Source organism: Schistocerca americana, chromosome 8 (assembly GCF_021461395.2).
Source record: "Schistocerca americana isolate TAMUIC-IGC-003095 chromosome 8, iqSchAmer2.1, whole genome shotgun sequence".
Lineage (NCBI taxonomy): Eukaryota > Metazoa > Arthropoda > Insecta > Orthoptera > Acrididae > Schistocerca > Schistocerca americana.
Window position 1 is genome coordinate 109,618,669 of NC_060126.1, and position 26,234 is coordinate 109,644,902.

General features: G+C 42.8%; 1 protein-coding gene across 1 annotated transcript; it reads left to right on the forward strand.

Moving 5' to 3' along the window:
* Positions 1-5,543: 5,543 nt before the first annotated feature.
* LOC124545029 (fatty acid-binding protein, muscle) lies at positions 5,544-25,410 on the forward strand. Its single transcript, XM_047123810.1, has 3 exons — positions 5,544-5,699; positions 23,023-23,300; positions 25,212-25,410. The coding sequence occupies exons 1-3, from the start codon at positions 5,624-5,626 to the stop codon at positions 25,260-25,262; spliced, it is 405 nt and encodes a 134-aa protein (XP_046979766.1). The 5' UTR covers positions 5,544-5,623; the 3' UTR covers positions 25,263-25,410.
* Positions 25,411-26,234: the final 824 nt, after the last annotated feature.

The window sequence follows — 26,234 nt, forward strand, 5'->3', positions numbered from 1 at the left end:
TGACTCTGAGGGATAGGCACATGACGACAGCATAAACGCCAGCAGAGATTACAGAAAGTGTGTCACCACGAACCCTCGGGGAACAGATTACTTAAAGCTGAATGGAGATCTCGGGTTGCCATGGATCATTTACCGTTGACAGGGATATTGGGTGGTATGCGGTGGTGTTCAGCGACGAGTCAGTCACACTTGTTTATGTGGCAGTCACATGTCCGTGGACGACATGGTGAAAGGTCATGGCAAGCGGCGATTCTTCATAGTCATGATTGTTCAACTCTTAGAAATGTAGTATTGGAAGCATTTTTACATAGCCAAAAGGTTGATTCTTGTAATTGTTAAAGGGTGCCTGAATTCTCTACCGTATGTGACAAGAATGGTAAACTCTGCTGCCACACCTGTCATGACCAGGCAACGAAGTGATATATTCCAGCAGGATAATCCAAGACCATACTATGCAGTACACACCAGAGAACACCAAGTCTCGCCTGCCCCTGTCTTATCAACCACAGGGCATGTGTGGCATGTGATGAGAAAGTACAATGACGGAAAAAAATCGCAACCGAAAAAAAGAGTTTTGTGACGTGAACGAATGTTAATGAGCGTCTTTCTAGATATGGAAGATGATGTCTATTCAAATTTTACGCCAGTCGCATGAGAGTAATGCTAGTGGCGCAACTATGAGGATGCAAATTAGGTTTTGTTTAAATACACGCTGTAACGCTCGTGGGTGTTAGTTACCTTTGAGATTGAACATTGTGAGTTGATTTCAGGCAAGAATATCTGTAAAGCGACAAAGATGGCATTATCAGCGCCCCGATGAGTTTGAACGAGATCGTGTAATAGGCCTACGAGAAGGTGGATGTTCCTCCTGCGGTACTGCAGAAAGACTTGGTAGGAAAGTAGCCACTGTATGTGATTGCTGGCTGCGGTGGTGACGAGAAGACACGCAAGAAGACCGGGCTGCAGACAGCCACTTGGCACTACCGAGTAGGAAGACTATTGTGTTCGGCGTATGGCTCTGGCGCACCGTACTACCTCTGCAGCAACAATTTGATCTGCAGTTGGCACCACAGTGACACAACAAACTGTTACAAATTTGTTACCTCAAGACATCTCCAGACAAGACGCCCTGTAGCCATTTGCGACTTCAGTGGTGTCAAGCGAAAGGTCATTGGAGGATAGGTTGGGGGTTGGTTGTGTTTTCTGATAAACGCAAATTCTTTGTTGGTGCCAGTGATGGCCGTACGTTGGTTAGAAGCAGGTCAGTTGAAGGACTGCAAACAACAAGTATATGTATTACACATACTTCACCTACCACAGCATAAACTCTCTCGTCGTTATCCCATTCAATTGCAAAATTTGTGCACCATCTGGTGATTCGACCTGTTGTGTTGCCATTCATGAACAGAAATCAAGAGGTGTTTTCCAACAGGATAACGCTCGCTCACATACCGCTATTGTAACCCAACATGCTCTACACTGTGGCTTGCTCGACCACCACATCGGTCTCCAGTCGAGCACACATGAGAAGTCCTCGGACGACAACTCCAGCATCACCCAACAGCATTAACTGTCTATGTATTGACCGACCAAATACACTCCTGGAAATTGAAATAAGAACACCGTGAATTCATTGTCCCAGGAAGGGGAAACTTTATTGACACATTCCTGGGGTCAGATACATCACATGATCACACTGACAGAACCACAGGCACATAGACACAGGCAACAGAGCATGCACAATGTCGGCACTAGTACAGTGTATATCCACCTTTCGCAGCAATGCAGGCTGCTATTCTCCCATGGAGACGATCGTAGAGATGCTGGATGTAGTCCTGTGGAACGGCTTGCCATGCCATTTCCACCTGGCGCCTCAGTTGGACCAGCGTTCGTGCTGGACGTGCAGACCGCGTGAGACGACGCTTCATCCAGTCCCAAACATGCTCAATGGGGGACAGATCCGGAGATCTTGCTGGCCAGGGTAGTTGACTCACACCTCCTAGAGCACGTTGGGTGGCACGGGATACATGCGGACGTGCATTGTCCTGTTGGAACAGCAAGTTCCCTTGCCGGTCTAGGAATGGTAGAACGATGGGTTCGATGACGGTTTGGATGTACCGTGCACTATTCAGTGTCCCCTCGACGATCACCAGTGGTGTACGGCCAGTGTAGGAGATCGCTCCCCACACCATGATGCCGGGTGTTGGCCCTGTGTGCCTCGGTCGTATGCAGTCCTGATTGTGGCGCTCACCTGCACGGCGCCAAACACGCATACGACCATCATTGGCACCAAGGCAGAAGCGACTCTCATCGCTGAAGACGACACGTCTCCATTCGTCCCTCCATTCACGCCTGTCGCGACACCACTGGAGGCGGGCTGCACGATGTTGGGGCGTGAGCGGAAGACGGCCTAACGGTGTGCGGGACCGTAGCCCAGCTTCATGGAGACGGTTGCGAATGGCCCTCGCCGATACCCCAGGAGCAACAGTGTCCCTAATTTGCTGGGAAGTGGCGGTGCGGTCCCCTACGGCACTGCGTAGGATCCTACGGTCTTGGCGTGCATCCGTGCGTCGCTGCGGTCCGGTCCCAGGTCGACGGGCACGTGCACCTTCCGCCGACCACTGGCGACAACATCGATGTACTGTGGAGACCTCACGCCCCACGTGTTGAGCAATTCGGCGGTACGTCCACCCGGCCTCCCGCATGCCCACTATACGCCTTCGCTCAAAGTCCGTCAACTGCACATACGGTTCACGTCCACGCTGTCGCGGCATGCTACCAGTGTTAAAGACTGCGATGGAGCTCCGTATGCCACGGCAAACTGGCTGACACTGACGGCGGCGGTGCACAAATCCTGCGCAGCTAGCGCCATTCGACGGCCAACACCGCGGTTCCTGGTGTGTCCGCTGTGCCGTGCGTGTGATCATTGCTTGTACAGCCCTCTCGCAGTGTCCGGAGCAAGTATGGTGGGTCTGACACACCGGTGTCAATGTGTTCTTTTTTCCATTTCCAGGAGTGTACAACAAGCATGGAACTTCCTCCCACAAACTGACATTCGGCACCTATATAACACAATTCATGGATGTCTGCATGCTTACATTCAATATTCTGGCTGTTGCACAAGTTTTTTTATGTGCCAGCACGTCACATTTGCTTTGGCTTCGGCCTGTTCTGCTGCCATTCATGAAGACAAATCACATTAACCTGTGACCTTGCGTTGTTAGTCACTTAAACGTGTTGCGTAGGCAAATGTATTCCCGACATTTCATTACCCTACACGAATTATATTTTGGTGTTGGGATTTTCTTACCGTCAATGTATTTGATAGTTTGCTGATGGTACGTTTATTCATAGTGAGTTAGTAGTTTCGGTGTGGGTCGATCGTTGCTCACGTCCGTAGGTATAACCTAAATTACCCTACACGTGACCCCTGCGTAGTGGTAAACGAGCAACAGTGTCATAGGTGATATACAATATGTCTGGAAACATAACTAATAACCGTCCTTTTCAGGATCATCCAACTAGAGACGAGAAACATCTAGTTCGTATTATTGTTGTTGTGGTCTACAGTCCAGAGACTGGTTTGATGCAGCTCTCCATGCTACTCTATCCTGTGCAATATTCTTCATCTCCCAGTACCTACTGCAATCTACATCCTTCTGAATCTGTTTGGTTTATTCATCTCTTAGTCTCCCTCTACGATTTTTACCCTACACGCTGCCCTCCAATACTAAAATGGTGATCCCTTGACGTCTCAGAATATGCCCTACCAACCGATCCCTTCTTCTAGTCAAGTTGTGCCACAAATTTCTCTTCTCTCCAATTCTATTTAATACCTCCTCATTAGCTATGCGATCTACTCATTTATATCGTCCACTTAGACCATCATCAGTTATTTTGCTCCCCAAATAGTAAAACTCCTTTACTACTTTAAGCGTCTCATTTCCTAATCTAATTCCTGCAGCATCACCCGATTTAATTCGACTACATTCCATTATTGTCGTTTTGCTTTTGTTGATGTTCATATTATATCCTCCTTTCAAGACACTGTCCATTCCGTTCAGCTGCTCTTCCAGGTCCTTTGCTGTCGCTGACAGAATTACCATGTCATCGGCAAACCTCAAAGTTTTTATTTCTTCTCCATGGATTTTAATTCCTACTCCAAATTTTTCTTTTGTTTCCTTTACTGCTTGCTCAAAATACAGATTGAATAACATCGGGGAGAGGCTACAACCCTGTCTCACTCCCTTCCCAACCACTGCTTCCCTTTCATGTCCCTCGACTCTTATAACTGCCATCTGCCTTTTGTACAAATTGTAAATAGCCTTTCGCTTCCTGTATTTTACCGCTGCCACCTTCAGAATTTAAAAGAGAGTATTCCAGTCAACATTGTCAAAAGCTTTCTCTAAGTCTACAAATGCTAGAAACGTAGGTTTGCCTTTTCTTAATCTTTCTTCTAAGATAAGTCGTAAGGTTAGTATTGCCTCACGTGTTCCAACATTTCTGCGGAATCCAAACTGATCTTCCCCGAGGTCGGCTTCTACCAGTTTTTCCATTCGTCTGTAGAGAATTCGCGCTAGTATTTTGCAGCAGTGGCTTATTAAACTGATATTTCGGTAATTTTCACATCTGTCAACACCAGCTTTCTTTGCGATTGGAATTATTATATTCTTCTTGAAGTCTGAGGGTATTTCGTCTGTCTCATACATCTTGCTCACCAGATGGTAGAGTTTTGTTAGGCCTGACTTTCCGAAGGCTGTCAGTAGTTCTAATGGAATGTTGTCTACTCCCTGGGCCTTGTTTCGACTTACGTCTTTCAGCGCTCTGTCAAACTCTTCATGTAGTATCATATCTAGTATTTCATCTTCATCTACATTGTCTTCCATTTCTATAATATTGTCCTCAAGAACGTCGCCTTTGTATAGACCCTCTACATACTCCTTCGTATTATGCAGCTTAATATTGAAGGTATAAGCTCTGCCAAATGTGAGTATCTACAGAAACAACTGCATGAGTAGTTCCGGCAATTACAAACAAGTAGTGGGACGTTAAGTACTTGTGGGAACATTGGACACATAGTAGGGAAGTCATTCTGATATACACAATTACAAGCAGTGGTTTCCGAGGTGTGACGATATGATTTTTTTAATAGACTACTATTGTTTCAGTACTAGCAACATTAATGACTTCCACTTCTTGAGAGGACGAGCTACAACAAACACCGATGGCAAGTCGGGGTTTACACTAAAGAAATGCGGTGGGTGTTTTGACTCCTAGGAAGATGCAGTCGACGGTTACAGCAGTTCTCCAAGTCTAGTGCGGAGGAGGAAGACTAGGAGCATTACCTAGAGCAGACGTGGTGCTGGGAATGTCGACTGATTGCCCGGTTGCTTGAAACCCGCTGCCCCGCCCGCGCGCTCTCCCCAGGCCGCTGCGAGCCGGCCGCTCTATCCGTGGCTGGTGTTGCCCAATTGCCGGCTGCTCTCCGGACTCCGCCCTCGCCGCATCCGCCGCCGCCGCCGCCGCCGCCACGCCTATATATCGGACCGCCACCGGACGAGCCGGCACTTCTCAGCCAGTTCCTCTCCGATCACTGCCCACCGCCAGCCACACAGCAGCCACCATGGTGAAGGAATTCGCAGGCATCAAGTACAAGCTCGACTCGCAGACCAACTTTGAGGAGTACATGAAGGCCATCGGTAAGCCACCCGTGCACTTATTTACGTGTCTTTATTTCCTTGCCTGTCGTAATTCTCCTGTATGCAGATAGCTACTCACTGTTTTTATTGTTCTACTAGTGATTAGTGCTGTATCTAAATGTTTTGTAGTTTTGCTCCTCTTACGACTTTAATGTCTCCACCATTTATTCCTGTCTTGTTTATCTTGTTGTGGTCTTCGATCTGAAGACTGGTTTGACGCAGCTCTCCATGTTACTTTAGCCTGTCCATCATCTTCTCTGCATAATTACTCCAACCTGCAACTGTTTGAACCTACTTACGCTATTCCGGCCTTGGTCTCCATCTACAATTTTTACTCCCTACGATTCCTTGTTGTCCCATCAGCCAATCCCTTTTTTAGTCAATCTATGCCATAAATTACTTTTCCATCTACTCATCTAATCTTTAGTATTCTTCTGTAGCACATTTCAAAAACTTTATCCTCTTTTTGTCTGAACTACTACACACTTTACACCCCTCACAAATACCTCCAGAAAATAACTGCTAGCGCTTAAATTTGTATTATATGTTGACAAATTCCTCTATTTCGGAAACACTTAACTTATTATATCCAGTTTACATTTTGTATACTTTCTATCTAGTTCATCGTCAGTTATTTTGCGGTCCAAACAGTAAAACTCACCTGTGTCTAAGTTCTTAGCACAGATCTTTCACCATCGTCTGGTTTAATTCCACCACATTTCATTACGCTTGTTTTACTTTTGTTGTTTTTAATCTTGCACTCTCTTTTCAAATCACTAAGCGTTTCACTCATCTGATATTCCAAGTCCTTTGCCGTTACATTACAGAGTCATCCGCAAATCTCAAATTATTACTCCTTCTTACTGAGCTTTAGTTTCGTTTCTCTATTACTCCTTGGTTCCTCTCACAGTTTCCTCAGTGTACATCTTCAATAACGTCTGGGACAGCCCACACCAACAACGTTCTACAGCACGACAGTTGCACTGCTGCGCGCCTCTTTTCTAGTATTTTGTCTGTCTGGATTTTAGTTCGATACTGAGGTACAGTTTCAGGAGCTTTTTCATAGCTCTCTTCCAATGTCCAACACCAGAAAACGCTTTTTCTAGAAATAACTTTGCTACCTACCTTTGGGCACTCTATTTATTATGTCTTTCTTGCTTCGGCCGCGTTCAGGAAATTTTTTCACATAGCAGGATTTACTCAGTCTTCACTTTTCCTGAGACTGTAATGTTTAACGAATCACTATTCTATATTTCATGGTTCTTCATCAATTTTGTCTTTGATTTACTCGTTCGTAACCCACATTTTATTAAATGTAGGTCTTCAATTCAGTTGAATGTTCCCGGTGTTTCTTTATGCCGTTTGTCTATTCCTCATGCAGTTTTGTTATGAGCTCCTCAACAGACATTAGTTGGTGTTTCGTCCAGAACAGCACCGGGAATTCATAACATGATTCCCAGTATCCATTCACAAAGTAAAATACTTCTAGTGCTTCCAGATCTTTTTTTGTGTTAGTTGTATTGCTATTTGTTCTCTTGCTTGCTACTACTCTCCGTGCCAAACTAAATGCTTTTTGTCACTAGTCAACATCGCTATATCAAATCAAATAGCAGCCCAAATACGACATGAAGTGATCCCCCCTAGACACGATGGAACTGCAGTTCACCTACCCTGATGGCCTCTAGAAGCTGGTCTGTATTTGGCTTCTGTTTTGTAGTTTCTTTTTATTTCTTAGACTGACGAGTACCTGTGCTCAGAAAGATTTTGTCGAGTTCACACTGTCTGCTGGAGTCGATTCACTTGTAGTGCAGCCTATTTCTTTCTTTTAGCTTAAGTCGAATCGTGTTCTAAGTGCCAATTTAACTGTTCATCTTCTATTTTCTTGAAAATCGGAAGGTTTTGCGTCGTCTGTGTACCTTAACATTCTTATCTATTGTCATTGCTCTTCTATTCCATTTATGAAACTTTCTTTCACATCCACATTGCGTCTTCGGCACTAAGTATGGATACAGTAAAGATAAATGCAGCCATAACTAATGCCGTTATTGACATCAGATGTGTAGGTTGATTCTTACAAAGAAGAAGACAGCAACGAGCCGATAGTGGCTGGTTGCTGTCTTCTTCTTTGTAAGAATCAACCTACATTAATCGTACATAGCCACAGTCTCACCATGCCAGTTTTAGACAAAATAACATTAGATACTGTTTCTTGATCTTCTTTTCATTATTCACACCTCTTGTGTGTGAAGAAGAGCAAACGATAAATCAAATTCTCATGTGTGAAGAAAATGGTTTGAAAACTGCTGACATGCTGAGCTTGCGCAAGATAACAGACAATGCCATTGAACGAATAACGTGAAAGTTTGTGCGTAGTAACGTGTCCCTCAACATAAATCGAAATATGCTATTTCAAATTTGAAAGTTTGTAACATATTTCAGGTATGTCTTATCTAAATATACTGACCGAGGTGTGTTTCGGAAGCAAAGTATGTATAAATTACTTCCATTCGTTTTTCCGGTTGTTGTATATTACGTGTGTGTCTTTGTACGTTACTCCCATTCTTCTAATGATTATTAACGTCGTATTCCATCTTAAATTGTTGAAAGGTTTGTCTAATTTCATTTTTTTTATCATTCATGTTATTTTTCTTTTGTTCTTTCTTCATTTACTAATCGTGAAACCGAAATTAGTTCTGTCTTAGTTCTATGGTATCTGAATACAAACAGATCTTCTTTTAGCACCAATGGCTGGGTGTTGTGTGATGTCCTTAGGTTAGTTAGGTTTAAGTAGTTCTAAGTTCTAGGGGACTGATGACCACAGCAGTTGAGTCCCATAGTGCTCAGAGCCATCTTTTAGCCCCTCATTAGATTATCTTTCAGGTCTGTAGTATCTCGTCAGCAATTTTAGGTGTTTACTGACGTCTGGTAGCTCTCACGTTTATCTACATGTGCCAACTATCACTGTAGACTGAAGTACGGCTACAGGTAAAAGCCAGATGCTGATATCTGATGAACCAAAGTCAGACCACCCAGTTTAGTTACCTTAACCAATATTGTAATGTCGCTGAATTAAGCTTTCACATAAAATATTCAGAAAATCCAGACAGGCTCAGCGGGACTCTGTTATTGTCCGCTCGTGATGCTGTTGTGTACTGTAAAGTATCGTCGCTGGAAGATCCTCACGAAGCGCATACGGAATTCCAATCAATGACAGCTCTCTTTAAATGTGCATAAATGTGGTACAATGCTTATAGCAAAGAGAAATACATGTACAGTATCGTATTACAAGATCAGCGGTGATCATCTTGGACACGTCACATTCTGTGGTAATACTAAGAAACGACATGAAAGCCTAAAATCAGTATTAGGGAAGGCGAATGGAAGACTTAGCTTTGTAGGAAGGTCTCTGGAAAAGCGCAATGCATCTGTGAAGAAAATCGAAAGCAAGATGCTAGTGGGACCAGTTCCAGAGTACATTACAGCGTTTGGAGTCCTTATCAATTAGGCATCACATCAGGCATCGAATGATTTCAGAGACGGGCTGCTAAGATCGTAACACATCGATATAGCCTGTACAAAAGTGTGACAGCAATGCACGGGGAACTTATTTGGGATTCTTTGAAAGAAACACGATGTAGCTGGTTCAAATGTCTCAGAGCACTATGGGACTTAACATCTGAGGTCATCAGTCCCCTAGACTTAGAACTACTTAAACCTAACCAACCTAAAGACATCACACACATCCATGCCCGAGGCAGGATTCGAACCTGCGACCGTAGCAGCAGCACGGTTCCGGACTGAAGCGCCTAGAACCGCTCGGCCACAGCGGCTGGCGCGGACCCCTGTTCCGTAAACTTAGAGAACCTGTATCTGAATAGTATTGTGCGATGATTACGCTACCTCCATCCTATTTCTCGCATAGAGGTCATGAAAATAAGATAAAGAGAATTACGGCAAGTACAGAGGCACCTATGCAGGCATCTTTCCATAGCTATAGCTAAATACGCGAATGGAATAAAAAAGAAAATCGATAGTGTTGGCAAGTTGTAACGTCCGTCACGCAATGCACAGTGATAGTCGGAGTATATACATAGACGTAGATTTACATCATTTTCACTGCACTTAACTTTTTTCATTCAAAAGTCGTACAAATTCACGCACTGAACAGTCAAGCTTTAGCGGATTTTTATGATATCCTTTTCACGGAGTTATCGACGTTTCACACGTTCTCATTTCACAGGGATTCGTTTCGTCGATATTTGTGGTCCGGTTGTTGACCGACGCTGAGCGCCTAACATCGGTGTAACGGTGCGCTGTGTGTTCTCACTTCCTAGTTAGACTTCCGGTGCGAAGAGGCCCGGCACGTAGTGTACACATCGGCGTCGTTACCGCGCCTTCCGTGTAAGAACTTCCGACGAGGTTGATGAACGTCTGGGGAGGCCTTGGTAGCGGGAAGCGATTCTTAAAAACGGTCAATGAGAACTACACAAAGCAATCGGGTATGAATCAGTCCCAGTGAATTGACTGCCCGACGTACAGATAAAACAAGTAAATAAAGTACGTTGTGATCTAACGTAAGATTAGCATATGCTATGCCTTTTGCTCTGTAGAGTGTTAACGTCATTTTAACATACCAGTCATCAATAAGTGAAATTTTCATATAAGGTATGAAACATCAGCTCCCTTCAGTAAATTATATAAGTGGATATGATGATACCTTACAAAAGGATTCGTGTAATTTAATGGTAATCGACATAAAGGTTGGTTTTCTACAACCCTCCATTCCTTTTGTATGCCAAATATCCTCTTTACTTCACCCCATCTCATAAACTGCCTCATCATCTGGTAAATACTCGTGCATGCATGTCAAAGCCTGCACCTTGCAATTCTTTTCTTCCGGCGTCGCTGCAACAAGTTTTTAGCAACGACTCATTGCATGACATGTGCATGCATGTTCTTTCTCTTAGAAGAAAGGACAGAAGCAACATTACGAATCAACGTCGTATCGACGACAAGGTCATTACAGGCGGAGCACCTGTCCAGACTGTGATAGCATGAGAAAGGATATCGCCGTAGCATTTGCACAGGAATCATCCCGGCATTTTCTTTAAGCTGTTTAGAGAAAGCACGGAAATCATAAATCCTAGTGGCTGGACGGAGATTTCAACCTCTGTACTCCCTAAAAGCAGTCCATTGTCTTTGCCACTGGATCATTTCGCTTGCTCCACTCTGTTTAATGATTTTCCACGTAAGGTACTGCAACTCGTTAGCTCGTTGAAGAACGCTTTCATTCCTTACTCGTTTAAAACATCGCATTTAAATTCAAATTTGGATACTGAAAGCTTTAATTGACAACGTCATTGTGATTGACATTGTTATGTCTGAAGACTGATTTGATGCATTTCTCCACGCTGTTTAGTCCCTTGCAGGCCCTTTCATTTCTGCATGACTACTGAAACGTACGTTCACTTGAACGTGGTTGGTGTAGTCAACTCTGTTTGTCATCTACCATTTTTACCACACACATTTCCCTCCACCACAAAATCTATAAAACCTTAATGTCTCAGAATATCGATGTAAACTTCTTTTAATCAGTTTGTGCAGTATATTCCATTTTCTCTCCAATCCATTCACTACCTCATCATTACTTATCCGATATACTCATCTAACCACCAGTATTCTCATTCAGCACATTTCAAAACAGTGAATGCACTTCTTGCCTGAACTGTTTATCATCCAACTTTTACTTCCATACGAGGATGCACTCCAGATAAATACCTTCAGAAAAACTTCCTGAAACTTAAATTGGTGCTCAGCGTTAACAAACCTTGCTTTTTCACGAATGATTGTCTTAGTACCGCGAGTAGGCACAACGTCTCTACTTCGATATCGTCACTTATCTTACCGAAAAACAAAACTCATCTACTACTTTTATTGTTTCATTTCCCAATCTAATTCACTCAGCATCGCTTGATTTAATTCGGTTACAGTCCGTTACCGTATTGATGGTTTTATTGATATTCATCTTAAACCTCTTTTCAAGAAGCAATACTGTTCGTTGAAGTGCTGTTCCAAGTCATTTGCCGTCTAAGACAGCATAAGCAAGCAGCAGATTTTAAGTTATATGCTTTTCCTGAATAACTTTAGAGGAATCATTTCTAAAAACTTGTAAACAAAATCCAGGAGATAGTTAAATACAGCAGGCGTAAACATATTAATATTACATAACGAGAAATGATCTTTTTTGTGTCTGCGAGAGAGATAGCAGTGGCTGGAGAGCCCGCACTTTTGTTGAATAAGGATGAGTAACTGGTTGGGTAAAATCTTGTCGAATAGATTTATGTAAAGTGATTAGGCATAAGAGTGTAACTTGTTGTATGGATGCTTGTGTATGTGGGTTGTTTGATCTGTTAGTGCTCCTTACGCTCAGTTCAGGTGGATGCAATCGGGTAAGAAGTGATTTTCTCACACCTTCTCTTCTTACATAGTTTATTATCCGCCTGTACCTTTCACGACTCTCCTCGTATATCTGATATCTGTGGTCATTAAATAACTGCAGAGCAAGATCTGATACCGTCCAAAGTCTTTACGTCTGAACAAAGGTAAATCTTTCTCGATCGTCGCGTCTTTTCGGCCAAACGTCTGTAGCAAAAAGTACCCAGCAACGTGTACCTGATCCAAAACCATTCTGCATTCAAAGGAAGACTAAAGTTTTTCTCGTTATCATCGGGTAGCTTCTCTCTCGGTATATTCAAGCAGTCATCCCCCTGCCTTTCTCAATTCTTTCTTTGATATCAATTAATTTTTCTCCCACTACCTTTCCGAAGAATATTTACTATTATTTCTCACCCCATCCCTACGAATTACCGTCTTCCTACACGATTCTTTCGGCATTGCTACGCAACTCTGAGTGTTGATAAATGTGGGACGATTTGAATAGAGACTGTCCACAAATCGTTCTGCATACAGTATTGCTGCTCTTGGTGCAACTTCTTCTCTCCATAAATTAATACAATGTCAATCAACTCTTCATTTGCGAACGTCATTGTACATTCGAAATAGCTGAAAAAATTAATAACGATTCGACAATATAAATGTTTTACGAAAAACGTTGTGTAACTGGTCCCATTCCACTCTACTCAAATGGTCTGAAGAACAACACACAATTAATAAAATATGTATTACTTCATTGGCGCGTCTTTCCGTTGGTAGTGCAGTAGAGACAATTTGACACGAGAGCACCATAAATATTTAAGTGTGTGTGTGAAATCTTATGGGACTTAACTGCTAAGGTCATCAGTCCCTAAGCTTACACACTACTTAATCTAAGTTATCCTAAGGACAAACACACACACACTCATGCCCGAGGGAGGACTCGAACCTCCGCCAGGACCAGCTGCAGAAATATTTAAGTTTTAACGAATTGTTACCACATAAGTGTTGTCAATTTATGAAATATTTACGGCACTGAATATACCTCATTGCGAGCTGCTATACAGGATACGAAAAGCATAGTTTTACTTTGAAACAAAAGGTTGGTGTAGCTCCATACGTGTGTAATGGGTTACGGAAAGCCTTTATTCCCTGAATTACGGGCCCCTTCTGACTGTTTGTGTTTGTTGAAAGATCTCACGAATATCCTTAGCGTTCCGTAGGATATTTGTGAATGAACACCCTGTATCTTGCAATCTCCGAAGCAACCGACCGCTGGCGAGCACGTCCACTTGCTGGGGGCCCCGCATCTCTCAGGCACACAACTCTGGTGACTCACTGCTTCCTTTAACCCCGCCGTGCTCCCGCCGTTCGGCAGCACTTAATCACTGATTAAGAACGTAATTGTATGCTACAGTCTTTGTCCTACGCAACAGGGTACGCCGCCGGACGTCTCACAACCCCGATCTGCTCACGTTCTGTGACCGGAACGGACTGAGCGCAGACCGAAGGCTTCAGAATAAGACTGGCCTTGGTTCACAGGGCCTTGCTATGAATGAAGTGGCGCTCTGGTTAGCACCTTTGACTCGGGAATGCGACAGTTCAAATCCGAGTCCAGCCGTCCGGATTTAGATTTTCCGTGATTCCCCTAAATCTCCCCTGGCAAATGCTGGGATGATTCCTCTGAGAGGACACAGCCGATTTCCTTCCACATTATTGAACACAATCCGAGTTTGTGCTCCGTCTCTAAAGACCTCGTTGTCGATGGGAAGTCAAACGCTCTTATTCGTTCCTAGCTTGTTATTATTAGAACGAAAACAGTTCATTTATTTACTTTGTTAGCAAATTAATTGCTAAACTTACACATACCACCCAGGTATGCTCCGTTCCTACACTTGGATCTACAGGGAGGAGTTTGTATAATGACACTCAGTGGTTATGACTGGGGAAGTGAGGTCCAGAATGTGAAGTTACGGTCACACTCCTAGTGAACAGGCGCCGACCAAATTACCAGTAGCTCCAAATCAGACGCAGAGTGGATTTTTATTAAATGAAGTGCCTGTTCTGTTAGTTCCACCGTACCGAGCTCCATTCTCCCGTGTTCACCACCGTTGAGGTTTTCGCTGTCATCCTAGCAAAGGACCCTCGTGGGATGCCTCCCATCTTTCCTTTCTTTTGACGAAGTTGTTTTATTTCATCTATCGGAGCTTAAATTCCTAGTTTCTTTCACAGCTTGCTCAATCTACACATTAAGTAATACCGAGGATAGGATAAAACCCTGTTTCACTCTCTTCTCAATTTCTGCCTCCTTTCATGTCCTTCTACTCTTATAATCACAGTTGGGTTTCTGTAAAAATTATAAATAACTTTTCCCTCTCTGTATTTTATCCCCGCTGCCTCAAAATTTCAATCTCAGTCAACAATATCAAAAACTGTTTCGGAATGTACAAATATTGTAAATACAGTTTTGTATTTGCTCGCCCTATCTTCTAAGATAAGTCGTATTGTCAGTATTGCCTCTAGTCTTTTTACACTTCTCCGGTACCCAAAGTGACTCTCCATAACACGCAAAGGCATACCACTTCCAGCAGGACAATGCTTAGTACAGTATTACGGTGTTCAAACACATCTCGGGGCTGAAAACAGCTCCTTCTGAGCAGGCAAATAGATGAATGGTTCAAATGGCTCTGAGAAGTATGGGACTTAACATCTGAGGCCATCAGTCCCCTAGAACTTAGAACTACTTAAACCTAACTAACCTAAGGACATCACACACATCCATGCCCGAGGCAGGATTCGAACCTGCGACCGTAGCAGTCGCGCAAATAGACGAAGACCAGCGTTCTTAACTGTAACCTGTAAAGCCGCCAAAAATCTGTGTCCATTTCCATCTATTTAAAATGGAACAGGGATCTGCTCGTATGGAAGGCAGATGGATGCGATTCATCGATAGCATTTTCCATCCACTAATGTGGTCACGAATTACACATTTGCAACAGATAACTGAGTACTGCCTGTCACCCTGTAAGCCTCGCGATTTTTGGCTGGCAATTTCGTCTTGGGTTTAGTCAGTGGGGGGAGAGGTTCAGCGCGATTTGCTACAAGCAGAAGTTATGCATCTCAGAAAATGTTAATTCCATAATTGTGAGAACGTACTTTCGAAATTGAGGTAAGATTTTATTTCTTCCTCCACCATGAATATCGTGTGAAGAGCACAAAGGGCAAATTAGAGATATTCGGTCTTAATCGAAGTCGTTTTTTCCGTACACCGTCCGTGAAACGTGGCACAAGTAGGTAGGACTCTTCTATCGTACAACCTGTTCTACATGCGATAGGTTCTCTTTCAGTAATAAATGTGCAAGAGATGAGCGGGACTAATTTTTGCTCTTCTTTATTACTCTACTGCGCATAAGAGAGGCAGTAAAAGATATGGAAAAATACGGCACCACGTTGGCATGTCTACGTGTCTAAAGTTCGATCGCCCTTGATACGACCTCAGGCGCTTATCTGTTTGAGTAAAGGTATCATTAACCTGGCTGTTTGCACTGTTCTCACTCGAGGCCGTCGATCCACTCGTGTTTATCGAATGCCGGCTCCCGATAGGAGACACACCCCGCACCCGTTGTAATCCAGCTGTGATAAGCGAGCCAGGCCGAACTTTCACTCACATAATCACGTCCTCTTGCGGAAATGCGCGTCCTATTAATTTGAGAACGGAGTTTCAGTTACTGCACACGTTACATCTAGGTCAAGTTTAACAACATGCACAGTAAGGAAAAGTACAGGGTGACAATTACTGAACTATATAAACGAAATATTCATAAATTCTGAACGGTTGGCCGCCGGGCATGATGAGAATCAGTGCGGTTTGGTTTAGCGACGAAGCCCACTTTAGATTTGGATAGGTTCGTCAATAAGCAAAATTGGCGCATTTGGGGGACTGAGAATCCGCATTTCACGATCGAGAAATCTCTTCCCCCTCAACGGGTGACTGTGTGATGTGCAATTTTCAGTCACGGTGCGATATTCCTTGATGTCACGGTGACTACCGAACGGTACGTGAAGGTTTTGGAAGACGATTTCATCCCCATTGTCCAAAGTGACCCTGATTTCGGCAAGATGTGATTCACGCAAGACGGTGCTCGACCCCACAGAAGCAGGAGAGTGTTTGATGTCCTGGAGAAGCACTTTGGGGACCGCTTTCTGACTCAGGTCTACCCAGAGGCCACCGGCAAGGACCTCGATTGGCCGCCATATTCTCCAGATCTGAACGCGCGCGACTCCTTTTTGCGGGGCTATATTAAAAACAAGGTGTACTGCAATAACCCCAAAACAATTGCTGAACTGAAAACAGACGTTCAGGAGGTCATCGACAGTATCGATGTTCCGACACTTTAGAGGGTCATGCAGAATTTCGCTACTTGTCTGCGCCACATCATCGTCAATGAGGGCAGGCAAATCGAACATATTATAACCTGAATGCGGATATCTGAAGTGACCTTTAAAAGTTGAAATAAAGTGTGTGTACGCCGTAGTTTGTAACTAATTTACGGTTTTTTTCATTCAGTTCAATAAGTGCCACCCTACAAATTTCAAACCGGAACTACGTCGAGAGAAAAGATTTCCATGGATAAAACGCACTCACAGTATTGTCAAATACAGTGTCTGAGGTAACTGAATGTCTCTGGAGGAATGGCAGGCCATTCTTTCTCAAAAACCGAATCCAGGGAATTACTGATGTTAGACGCTAATGTCTTGAGCGAAGTTGACGTTCTCACGCATCCCAAAGATGTTCCATTCAGCCCAGGTCCGGACTCTGAGCAGGTCAGTCATTTTCGGGAATGTTACTGTCTACAAACCATTGTCTCACATATGCTGCCTTATGGCAGGGTGCATTATCATGCTAACACAAACAACCATCGTCTCCAACCTGCGTATCTGCTGTGCGTGGTACTCAGTTTTGTGAAATGTGTTCATATCCTTCCGCATTTAGCGTTTTCTGAAGCGCAATAAGCGAATCATACCCTAATCACTAGAAATGCCCCGATACAATAACAGCACTACCTGCGTACTTCACTGCGGGCACTACACGTTATGGCAGATAACGTGCTACAAGCAATCGCCAGGTGCAGTCCCTTCCGTCGGATTGCTGCAGGATATAGCGTGATTCATCCCTCCAAAGCACCCGTTTGTAGTCATCCACCTTACCCGTGGCGTCGGTCGTTACACCATTTCAAGCGTGGCTTAGCACCGACTGCAGAAATATCTGGCTTACGAGGAGCTGCTTGACCATTGTACCACACAGTTTTTAACTCCATTGTATTGGTATTGTATTATATGTTAACCGGGGGCCTATAAACGACGGAGAGGCTCCTTCCCCGTCGCAGCCGCAGTGGTCCACAACTCCACGACGGCTACCGCAGTCCACTTCACCCTTCCGCCGCCCCACAGCGAACCCCGGGTTATTGTGCGGTTCGGCCCCCGGTGGACACCCCCCCCCCCCCTCCCAGGGAACCACTCACACCAAACGAGTGTAACCCCTATGTTTGCGTGGTAGAATAATGGTCATGTACGCGTACGTGGAGAACTTGTTTGTACAGCAATCGCCGACATAGTGTAACTGAGGCGGAATAAGGGGAACCAGCCCGCATTCGCCGTGGCAGATGAAAAACCGCCTAAAAACCATCCACAGACTGGCCGGCTCACCGGACCTCGGCACAAGTCCGCCGGGCGGATTTGTGCCGGGGACCAGGCGCTCCTTCCCACTCCGGAAAGCCGTGCGCTACACCGCACGGCCAACCGGGTGCGCCTACTGTTAGCAGTACTTGGGACCTCGCGAATGATTCCTTCAACTGATTTCATGCGGTTTTTTACAGTCACCCTCCGCAGTGTTCGCAGGTCCCTAGTCATCAGTACATGAGGTCTTCCTCATCTTGGTTTAGCTACGGTTCTTCCTTTGCCGTTTCACTTCACATTCGAGGTAGTAACAGTCGTATTAGGCAGCTTTAGAAGGTTTGAAATGTACCTGATGGGTCTGTCACTGAGATGGCATCCAGATACTACTCCACGTTCGAAGTCACTGAGCTCTCCAGACGTACCCACTCTGCTGTTACTGTTTCCCTATCAACAACACAATACTTACCAACTCCTTTTATGCTGGCGGGTCCGACTCTTGTGACATCTGGAGGTCATTTCTGCATTACACAGTGTTGTCGGAGTACTTTTGGTCAGATCGTGTATCATATGTGGCCGTGACCTTAGAAACGGAAGATTTTATTTAAGTCCGTAGTCTTTGAATTTTAATGACAAGTCAGTTACTCTCGTTTCCACTACCGTTCATTACCTCTGTATTTACTCTGTTTACCCTTCAAGTGTTTTCTATGCTTCCTTTATTTTCAGCAGGTGCTTCCAGTATCCGATAATGTGCCCCGAAGAGCAATATTGTCTGTCCACTTCCTTTGTTGTTTTTAACATAGAAGTTGATGAAAAGTGATTAAAAACTGAAAGCTTCCCTTACACCCTTCTGCGACTCCAATCCTGCAAAAGTGAGGTAAGACACGGTAGTGAAATTCTTTTCGCCCAACGAGTCCCCTGCTTTGTTCGTTATTGAGAAGGAAAAACTGAAGGAAAGTGGATACAATGATCAAATCAGACAAAATTATAAAAACTAACAACTATGGAGTTAGTTAATTGATATACGTTATTTGAAAACCAGTAACTCCCAAGTATAAAACAGTTTCATATCTCAGATTACTTTACAAATGTAGGAGTCATATAAGAACCACATCCCAACAACACAGTTTTGTTTAACATTTACACAACCGAAATTGGGAACAATTTATAATTTTCTAAAAAATTGATTTTTCTCCTGAACTATGAGTCATACAGTGATATAATTTTGTTGGTATCGCCAGTGGTAAATGTAGATACTATGTGAAAAATGAGTAAACAATGGACTTAGTAGTAAAGAAATAATAAAATGTCATGCTAAGTTTCACCTCATGAACAACGAACATTTAGTAAGCGATAAACTTATATTTCATATACTTTCATTATTATTTTGGACTGTAAGCGAGAAAAAATTAGAAAAGGCCTCCAATTATGTTTAAAATTTGCTGGAAGGCGTTAATACACTGGGTCAGTATACTAATTTGCGCTCCGATTTAATATTAGTTTTTCACACCTTCTGAACTACGTGTCGTACAACGAGATAATTTTGCACCGGTATACGTGGATATTCTCAACAAAATGTGTTGAAAATAGTGTTTGTATTACGGAAGTAATAAATGGAAACGTCACGTCTGATGCCGAAGCTTTTACAGCATGAACTGCGAAAAGGTAGTAATCGATAAACTTTTTTCTGTTCATTATTTTGTGTGGGGTGTCAGCGGTAAAAATTTTCGAAAAGGTTTGAAATTATGTGTAACCGTTGTTGGAAGTAGCTAAGTGCTCTCATTCGCACATAATGGCTAAATACGAGTATAATCTGGGTAATTGGCGCACCGCGTATTGCGGTGCCTCAAGGCGTGTAGGGCCTACTTAGTTCGTAACTTTAACTGACTTACTGTGCTAAGTCATTCGCATAAGATTTTACTCCTTAATGAGCAGATTATGGAAGTATTTTTAAAGTTTTAAATTTGGTTAATAAATTTCTGAAATATTGAGAATCATATTTTTGGTGCCCCTAGAAGCCATTAGATAGGCAGCCTGCAAGTGGAATTATCCACTGTTTTAGCTGTTTAGTTATATAGATCTGTACGTTTTGTATTGAAACTTTGCAAAAACGATGAAACGGTTAAATAAAAATGAAAAAAAAAACTACCTCTCATGATTTTACTTGCTCCTTACATTGACTTTCAAGTAGTAGATGGGTTCTTCTGCTTAAAGTAGCTCCTGACTTCTCAGCACTCCGCTCAACGAAACCTGTTCGCCTTCACACCACACAGAGATTCTGGAGAACCTTTTCTTCCTGGTTCATTAGTCTCCTGACTGGTTTGATGCGGCTCGCCACGATTTCTTCTCCTGCGCCAAATTGTTTATCGAACGGTATCATCTACACCCAACATCGACATAAATACCCTAATGTCTGCCTTCATTTACAATTTTGGCTTGTGCGAAACTCTATAGTGCCAAGGCATTTAACTAACGATACCTTAACATAGTCCTAACATCCATTCCCCTGTTGTAGATAGTGTTTCAAAAATATTCCTTTCCTTATTGATTGTACAAAGAACCTTCTCATTCCTTGTATTATTAGTCGAATTAATTTTATCAGCCTATTGTAACATCACATTTTCATCGATTAGATTATTTCCTATTCCGCTTTCCTCACTGTCCTTGGTTCAGCTCCAAACAATTCTGCCCTTCAGCCGAACATTCTAAGAAATTCGCATTACGACCTTTGTCTGATACTAGTAGACTTCTTTTGGCAAGGAACCCTCTCTTTGTGCTAGTCCGCTTCTTATGTCATCTTTGCTTCGTCCGTCAACCGTTTCTTGGTAACACCGCGATCGAATTCCTGTCCTGACTTACAAAATATTGAGAAGAACGGTAAAGTTAGAAGCAAACAGATCTCCAGGATTCCTGGTACAAAGGAAAAAAAAGGAGGAAGGAAAAATAAAGGAGGAGGAAGGATAAAGTAGAAAGGCGAAAGAGGAAAGCAGGAGGAAGGTTAAGAAATTGAGAGGTTCTGTTGTTAGTCATGCACGTAGGCTGAGTTTGAGGTATTGAGTATGACAGAGTTATTTCGAAAGAGGAGGGTTCGTTTTATATTTGAAACTGCAGAAATATGTAGCTTCCCTCATGTGTTATTTCTTCTTTATTCAGGTAGTTGATAATATATCTGCATAAGAAGTTAGTGTGCTCTGTATATTCAAAGAAGTATCGGACTTCCTGCCGGTAGCTCTTAACTAAAACCAACGATGTTTCGACAGGGCATATGGCAGTCATCTTCGTGAGCTATCAGTTTCGATAGCCCACCTAAGATAATTGATAATTACCCATTCAAAATATCGTTGCAGTTAACGACTACCGGCAACAAGTCTGAAATCTCTTAGAATATTCAGTTCGATGGAAAAATTTTAAAATTCACAAAGCATATTCTGGCTCGCTTACTCGCTTTACTAAAGATACGTGTAGTATTGTATACAACCAGAACTTGCTATAAGAACTTCGTCAAACCCCTCGTAACTGAGACGCCAGTGTAATTTGTGCCAATCCAGGAAACTAATGCAAGTTTCTGTCCAAAAATGTACAAACGGTATTGACGCAGTAGGAGAGTTAGTCATACAGTTTTCACTATCACATCGGAGAAAGTCAGGCTGCGATCATTAAGCTTAGTGATGGCGTTATGTGTTTTCCAGATATTCACCCTTCAACGTGACATATTTTTTGCAGTAGTGGATGTCTTGTGGAAGACCTTAGTTGCAGAATGCAATTTTGCTGTTGAGGTAACAGTGCACCTCGAAAATCACCTCGTTCTCATTACGGAAAAGGTGCCATGCAATGGTCTCTTCATTTGAGATAAGAAGAAGAAGTTACAGGGTGCCGTGTCTGTTAAATATGGAGGATGAACAAAATTTGTTATCCCAAAGAAGCAGCATGTGTGGGTGTGTGCTCCTAAAATGGATTGGGAAGTTGTCTGGAGCAAAAACGCCCCATTTACAATATAAAGTATGTGAAAAAACAGTCTAGATCGCAATGGTTATATTACTAAAATGACCTGTTTCGGCCTAGTCTGAGGCCATATTCAGACAGCACCATCAGCTGAAGTTGACGATGCGTAGAACAGTCAGCTGACCTCAGTCGCTGAAGCTCTGAAGATGGCCTAAGACTAAGCAGAAACCGGTCATTTTAATAAAATAACCATCGCTATCTAGAGTGTTTTGTCACCTGATTTTGTATAGCTTACAAGATCGCTATTCCCAAAAACGTTTACCAAAAAATTTGAACACAATTTATAGTTTCTCACGACGCTTCGTCCTGATAGACCCCCGTAACATCGTCAGGAGATTCCAGTAGAATACCAATACTCCTGTCGTGGGTGGCTCCTTAGGAATATAATGTTTTAGCACCATGCCATGGCAGTTTCAAGGAACTCTCAGCATCACTTTGCGCGGTGACGACTTGATCTTCGTCACTTTGGGCGGTGATAAATCTTCGTGGTGGTATTGTTAAGCTTCGTTACATCGTCTCGGGGTCATAGTGATGCAGTCAGCACGCGTCCGTGGTGACCAGGCGCTTACAGAAGTAATCAGATTTTACCAGCCACAGCTGCCACATTTCTTGTGGTGCCTCGATTCGCCGAGATTTTGTAATCGATGTGAACAGTAGCAAAACACAGCAGGCGAAAACCTTAGTCATCTCCATAACGTCTATTTTGAGAACTGGCTCGTGACTGATTTGAAGATTTTCCATGATCGTCTCAATTGTGATACGGTGGTCATGGTACACCAGCGACTTCAATTCTCTTGCGATTCTCAGTTCTGCACAGAGATATGGTCTGTCACTTCGTTCTTCGTCATTCAGACTTGTCTGACGAAACCGAATGCACCTGTTACATCTGGCCATTATGTCACATGATAGTGCATTATTGTCGTACACTCCTACCTGTCCAACGTGGATTGTTGCAGCGTTGCTATTCTTCAAATACAGAAAACAGTCTACCACACTAATCCGCTTTATCAATGGCTCGTATGCTATGGTACTGTAGTGCGGGTATTTCAATGTGTACCATAACTGCAGACATGGATTTAAAAAAAAAAAAATTATGTAACTTTACTTTTTCGAGTTGATAATTAAAACTGTACGAGTACGCCTCGTAAATCGCTATGCTTTTCTTTTAGCCTTAGCTGTTTACACTGAGACAGGCGACGACGGTCTTTGTGTGTAGGTGTGGGCGCCATCGAGCGGAAGGCAGGTCTGGCGCTGTCGCCGGTGATCGAGCTGGAGATCCTGGACGGTGACAAGTTCAAGCTCACCTCCAAGACTGCCATCAAGAACACCGAGTTCACCTTCAAGCTGGGCGAGGAGTTCGACGAGGACACCCTGGACGGCCGCAAGGTCAAGTCCATCATCACTCAGGACGGACCCAACAAGCTTGTCCACGAGCAGAAGGGCGACCACCCTACCATCATCATCCGCGAGTTCTCCAAGGAACAGTGCGTTATCGTAAGTGTCCAGTATCAAATGGAATTACCTGGGGGAGCGGTGCATGTGAGCTGAACAGTTTAGTTGGGTTGGTTGGACGGAAGAATGAAGGACAAACGAAAGGTTCGATAGGGGATTAATTGGGGAAAGACGTAGATGTAGGCTGAACATTTTTGTTGGGTCGAGCAGACGGAAGGACAAAGGAAATGAACTCAGCTAACTGGAGAGGCAGGCGAACAGATGGAAGAATGAAAGGCGAGAGAACTGTCAGTCTTGTTGGAGGGATCAGATGGAAGAGCGAAGACAGGGACAAGACTCTGGAGTTCAAAACACCATCCACATTGATATGAGAAAAGCCCCAGAAACAGTAGCTTCGCAGTACACAGTACAAGGGTGGGGAAAGGAAGAGGATGGGAATCGTATTGGAGGCGAAACATGAATAACTGAACAACTACTATACCGATGACAACTCGGCACTAATCTTACAAATATAACGTACAACTAAGTCCTTATACCAAGTTTGATGTTTGTAACTTTAATCAATAAGGGATCAAAATTTTAATAAAGCATCGATGAGATGCTGATCACTCCTGATAAATCTCCCGCCAGAGCATGAACTCCCGGCTCCTGGAGTGTTTGGATATCCTTAACACAAACCCGCAGCGAAAAAGAAATAGGTTATCATAGAACGTCATTACAATAATCGGAATATTTTCAACTACAGAGGGTTCGCAACCAATTATCAACGCAGGTAGTAAATTATGAGAAAGGGGTTGGGCAAGGTTTTCGAGGAAGACATTTTCGCACAGTAAAATTTGAGGTACTGGTGCTGGTTCGTGTGGAAGGTACATCATCAATAAAAGCCGTCATCTCGCTCGTGAAATTCACACATTGAAGAATACTGGTCGGAGAGCAGTGGTATGGTCGAGATTACACTCATATCATAAACAACATGTCCAAGTAATGGGATATAATGATTTTGAAGAGTTCTGTTTTGTCAACGGATTAATTACAATGGATGCGTTGGGATGGGTTGTTGTAACATTGAACAGCTGTTACGAGGTGAAGTTGTTGCTATGAGGTGTAACTTGCGTGTATCAGTAAAAGACAAAATCTTCATTTCCGACCCTATCACTGCTATTTAGATATACTCAGTTTAAGATCCTCTACGTTTTGTGTAATTTAGCTCTAAAGACATGGGACATTCTATCCGCCACATATAAATGGACACCACATATAAATGGACACTACTCTCTATATTCGAGTTTCTATGATTGTTATAAGCAGACTATATTACAGCAATTATAAATGCCCATGTACAATGAAAAAATGTTATTGCAGGGACTTCTCTATACATTTTAATTCTTTAGCGCATAGCCTCATTAAGAGACCGATTTACATGCCAGGTTATATGTCTTACCGCTTTAGAGTTACACTCTGGCACTGGCAAGCTTTCGGCAAAATGTATTAGGTGTTCACGAAGAAGCATTAGTTGCTCTAATGATTTAAATAATATAGTACTGCATCAGTTACGTTTCTTCACGTGTAGCATCACGCGTTTCAGGAATTTGTTCCCATTTTCAAGCGTGTACATAACTGTTGTATGAGATGTCTGTGTGTGTGTGTGTGTGTGTGTGTGTGTGTGTGTGTGTGTAGTTTGTCTATTTTTGACGTGCTTTGGTCTTCAATGCGTCCTTCATTACGCAGAGATACATATACGCGCAAACCATCAATCACACTGCTTGCTTTACGTTAAAAAAATAAAATGGTACAAAGATAAGGGAAAACAACGAGACTTTTGCAGTACTTCATTACTTAAATCATTATTAACACAGTTACTGGCTTTCAAAAACCTTTAGTATATGGCTGTTTTTCAGAATGACGCTATCTCTAGACTCATTCCGTAACGGTGACCTTTTGTTTCTGTTGCAGACGATTAAACTGGGCGACCTGGTGGCAACGAGAATATACAAGGCCCAGTAAACGGGCACCCGTCCCACCGACTTCCTTTGTTTTCAGCATTAAATGTAATTTTCAGTTTACTGTGTGATCCGAAGTTATTGTTTGCTTTTTTTAAAGTAATATGTGCTTGGTGTGTATCTAATTAAATCATTTTTTACAATTTCACAAACATTTTGTTATCATTCGGTTTCCTTCCCCACTGTCTTTACTGCAGCAATCACGAAACAGATGAGACAACAGCAAATGAGTTCGCAGTCGAACATCTTGAAACACAATCTGACTTCGTCTGTGAAAAAAGTATTGCTCAACATAACGAAAGTAATTAAAAGTAGATAACACGGCCATCAGTATACCGGTGGTCAGTGGACCTGCATGTGAAATGAATGATCTGCCTATGTTAATGGAAATTAAACAGAGGAAAAGCAATAATAATTCCTGAAGCGAATACCAGAATGGAATAACCAGTATATATGTAGGTTTGGTAAGAGGTATTTTGAAACCATCAAACTCATGTTAAACTTATTATTCTATTCATGGCTCTAATTTCCAGCAACTGTAGTATTATTTTTTCAGGATAAATTTCAGTCATCAATTGCAAATAAATTTTATTATGAATTACCGGTTTCGACAAATTAAATCGTCATCTTTAGAAACTGAATTTAGCTGACAGTCAATACCTTCTCCATAAAAGAATAGTGCCACGTTATATTCAGAAATTTCTGAACATATGGTATCATGGCATTATTCTTCTATCAAGAAGATACTGACTCTCTGCCAAACTAATCTTCAGAAGATGACAAATTAATTTGTCGAAACGGGAAAAGTATAGTAAAATTTATTTGCAAGTGATTACTGAAATTTGTCACGAAAAAATATCTTATTTAGCTACTGTCATTAATACCCATATACCAGGATAGTGTGGATTTCCTGTTTTAACAATAAAGACTCTAAAGGTATACCATTTCCTGCAGCTGTGACAGAATTTTACACCAT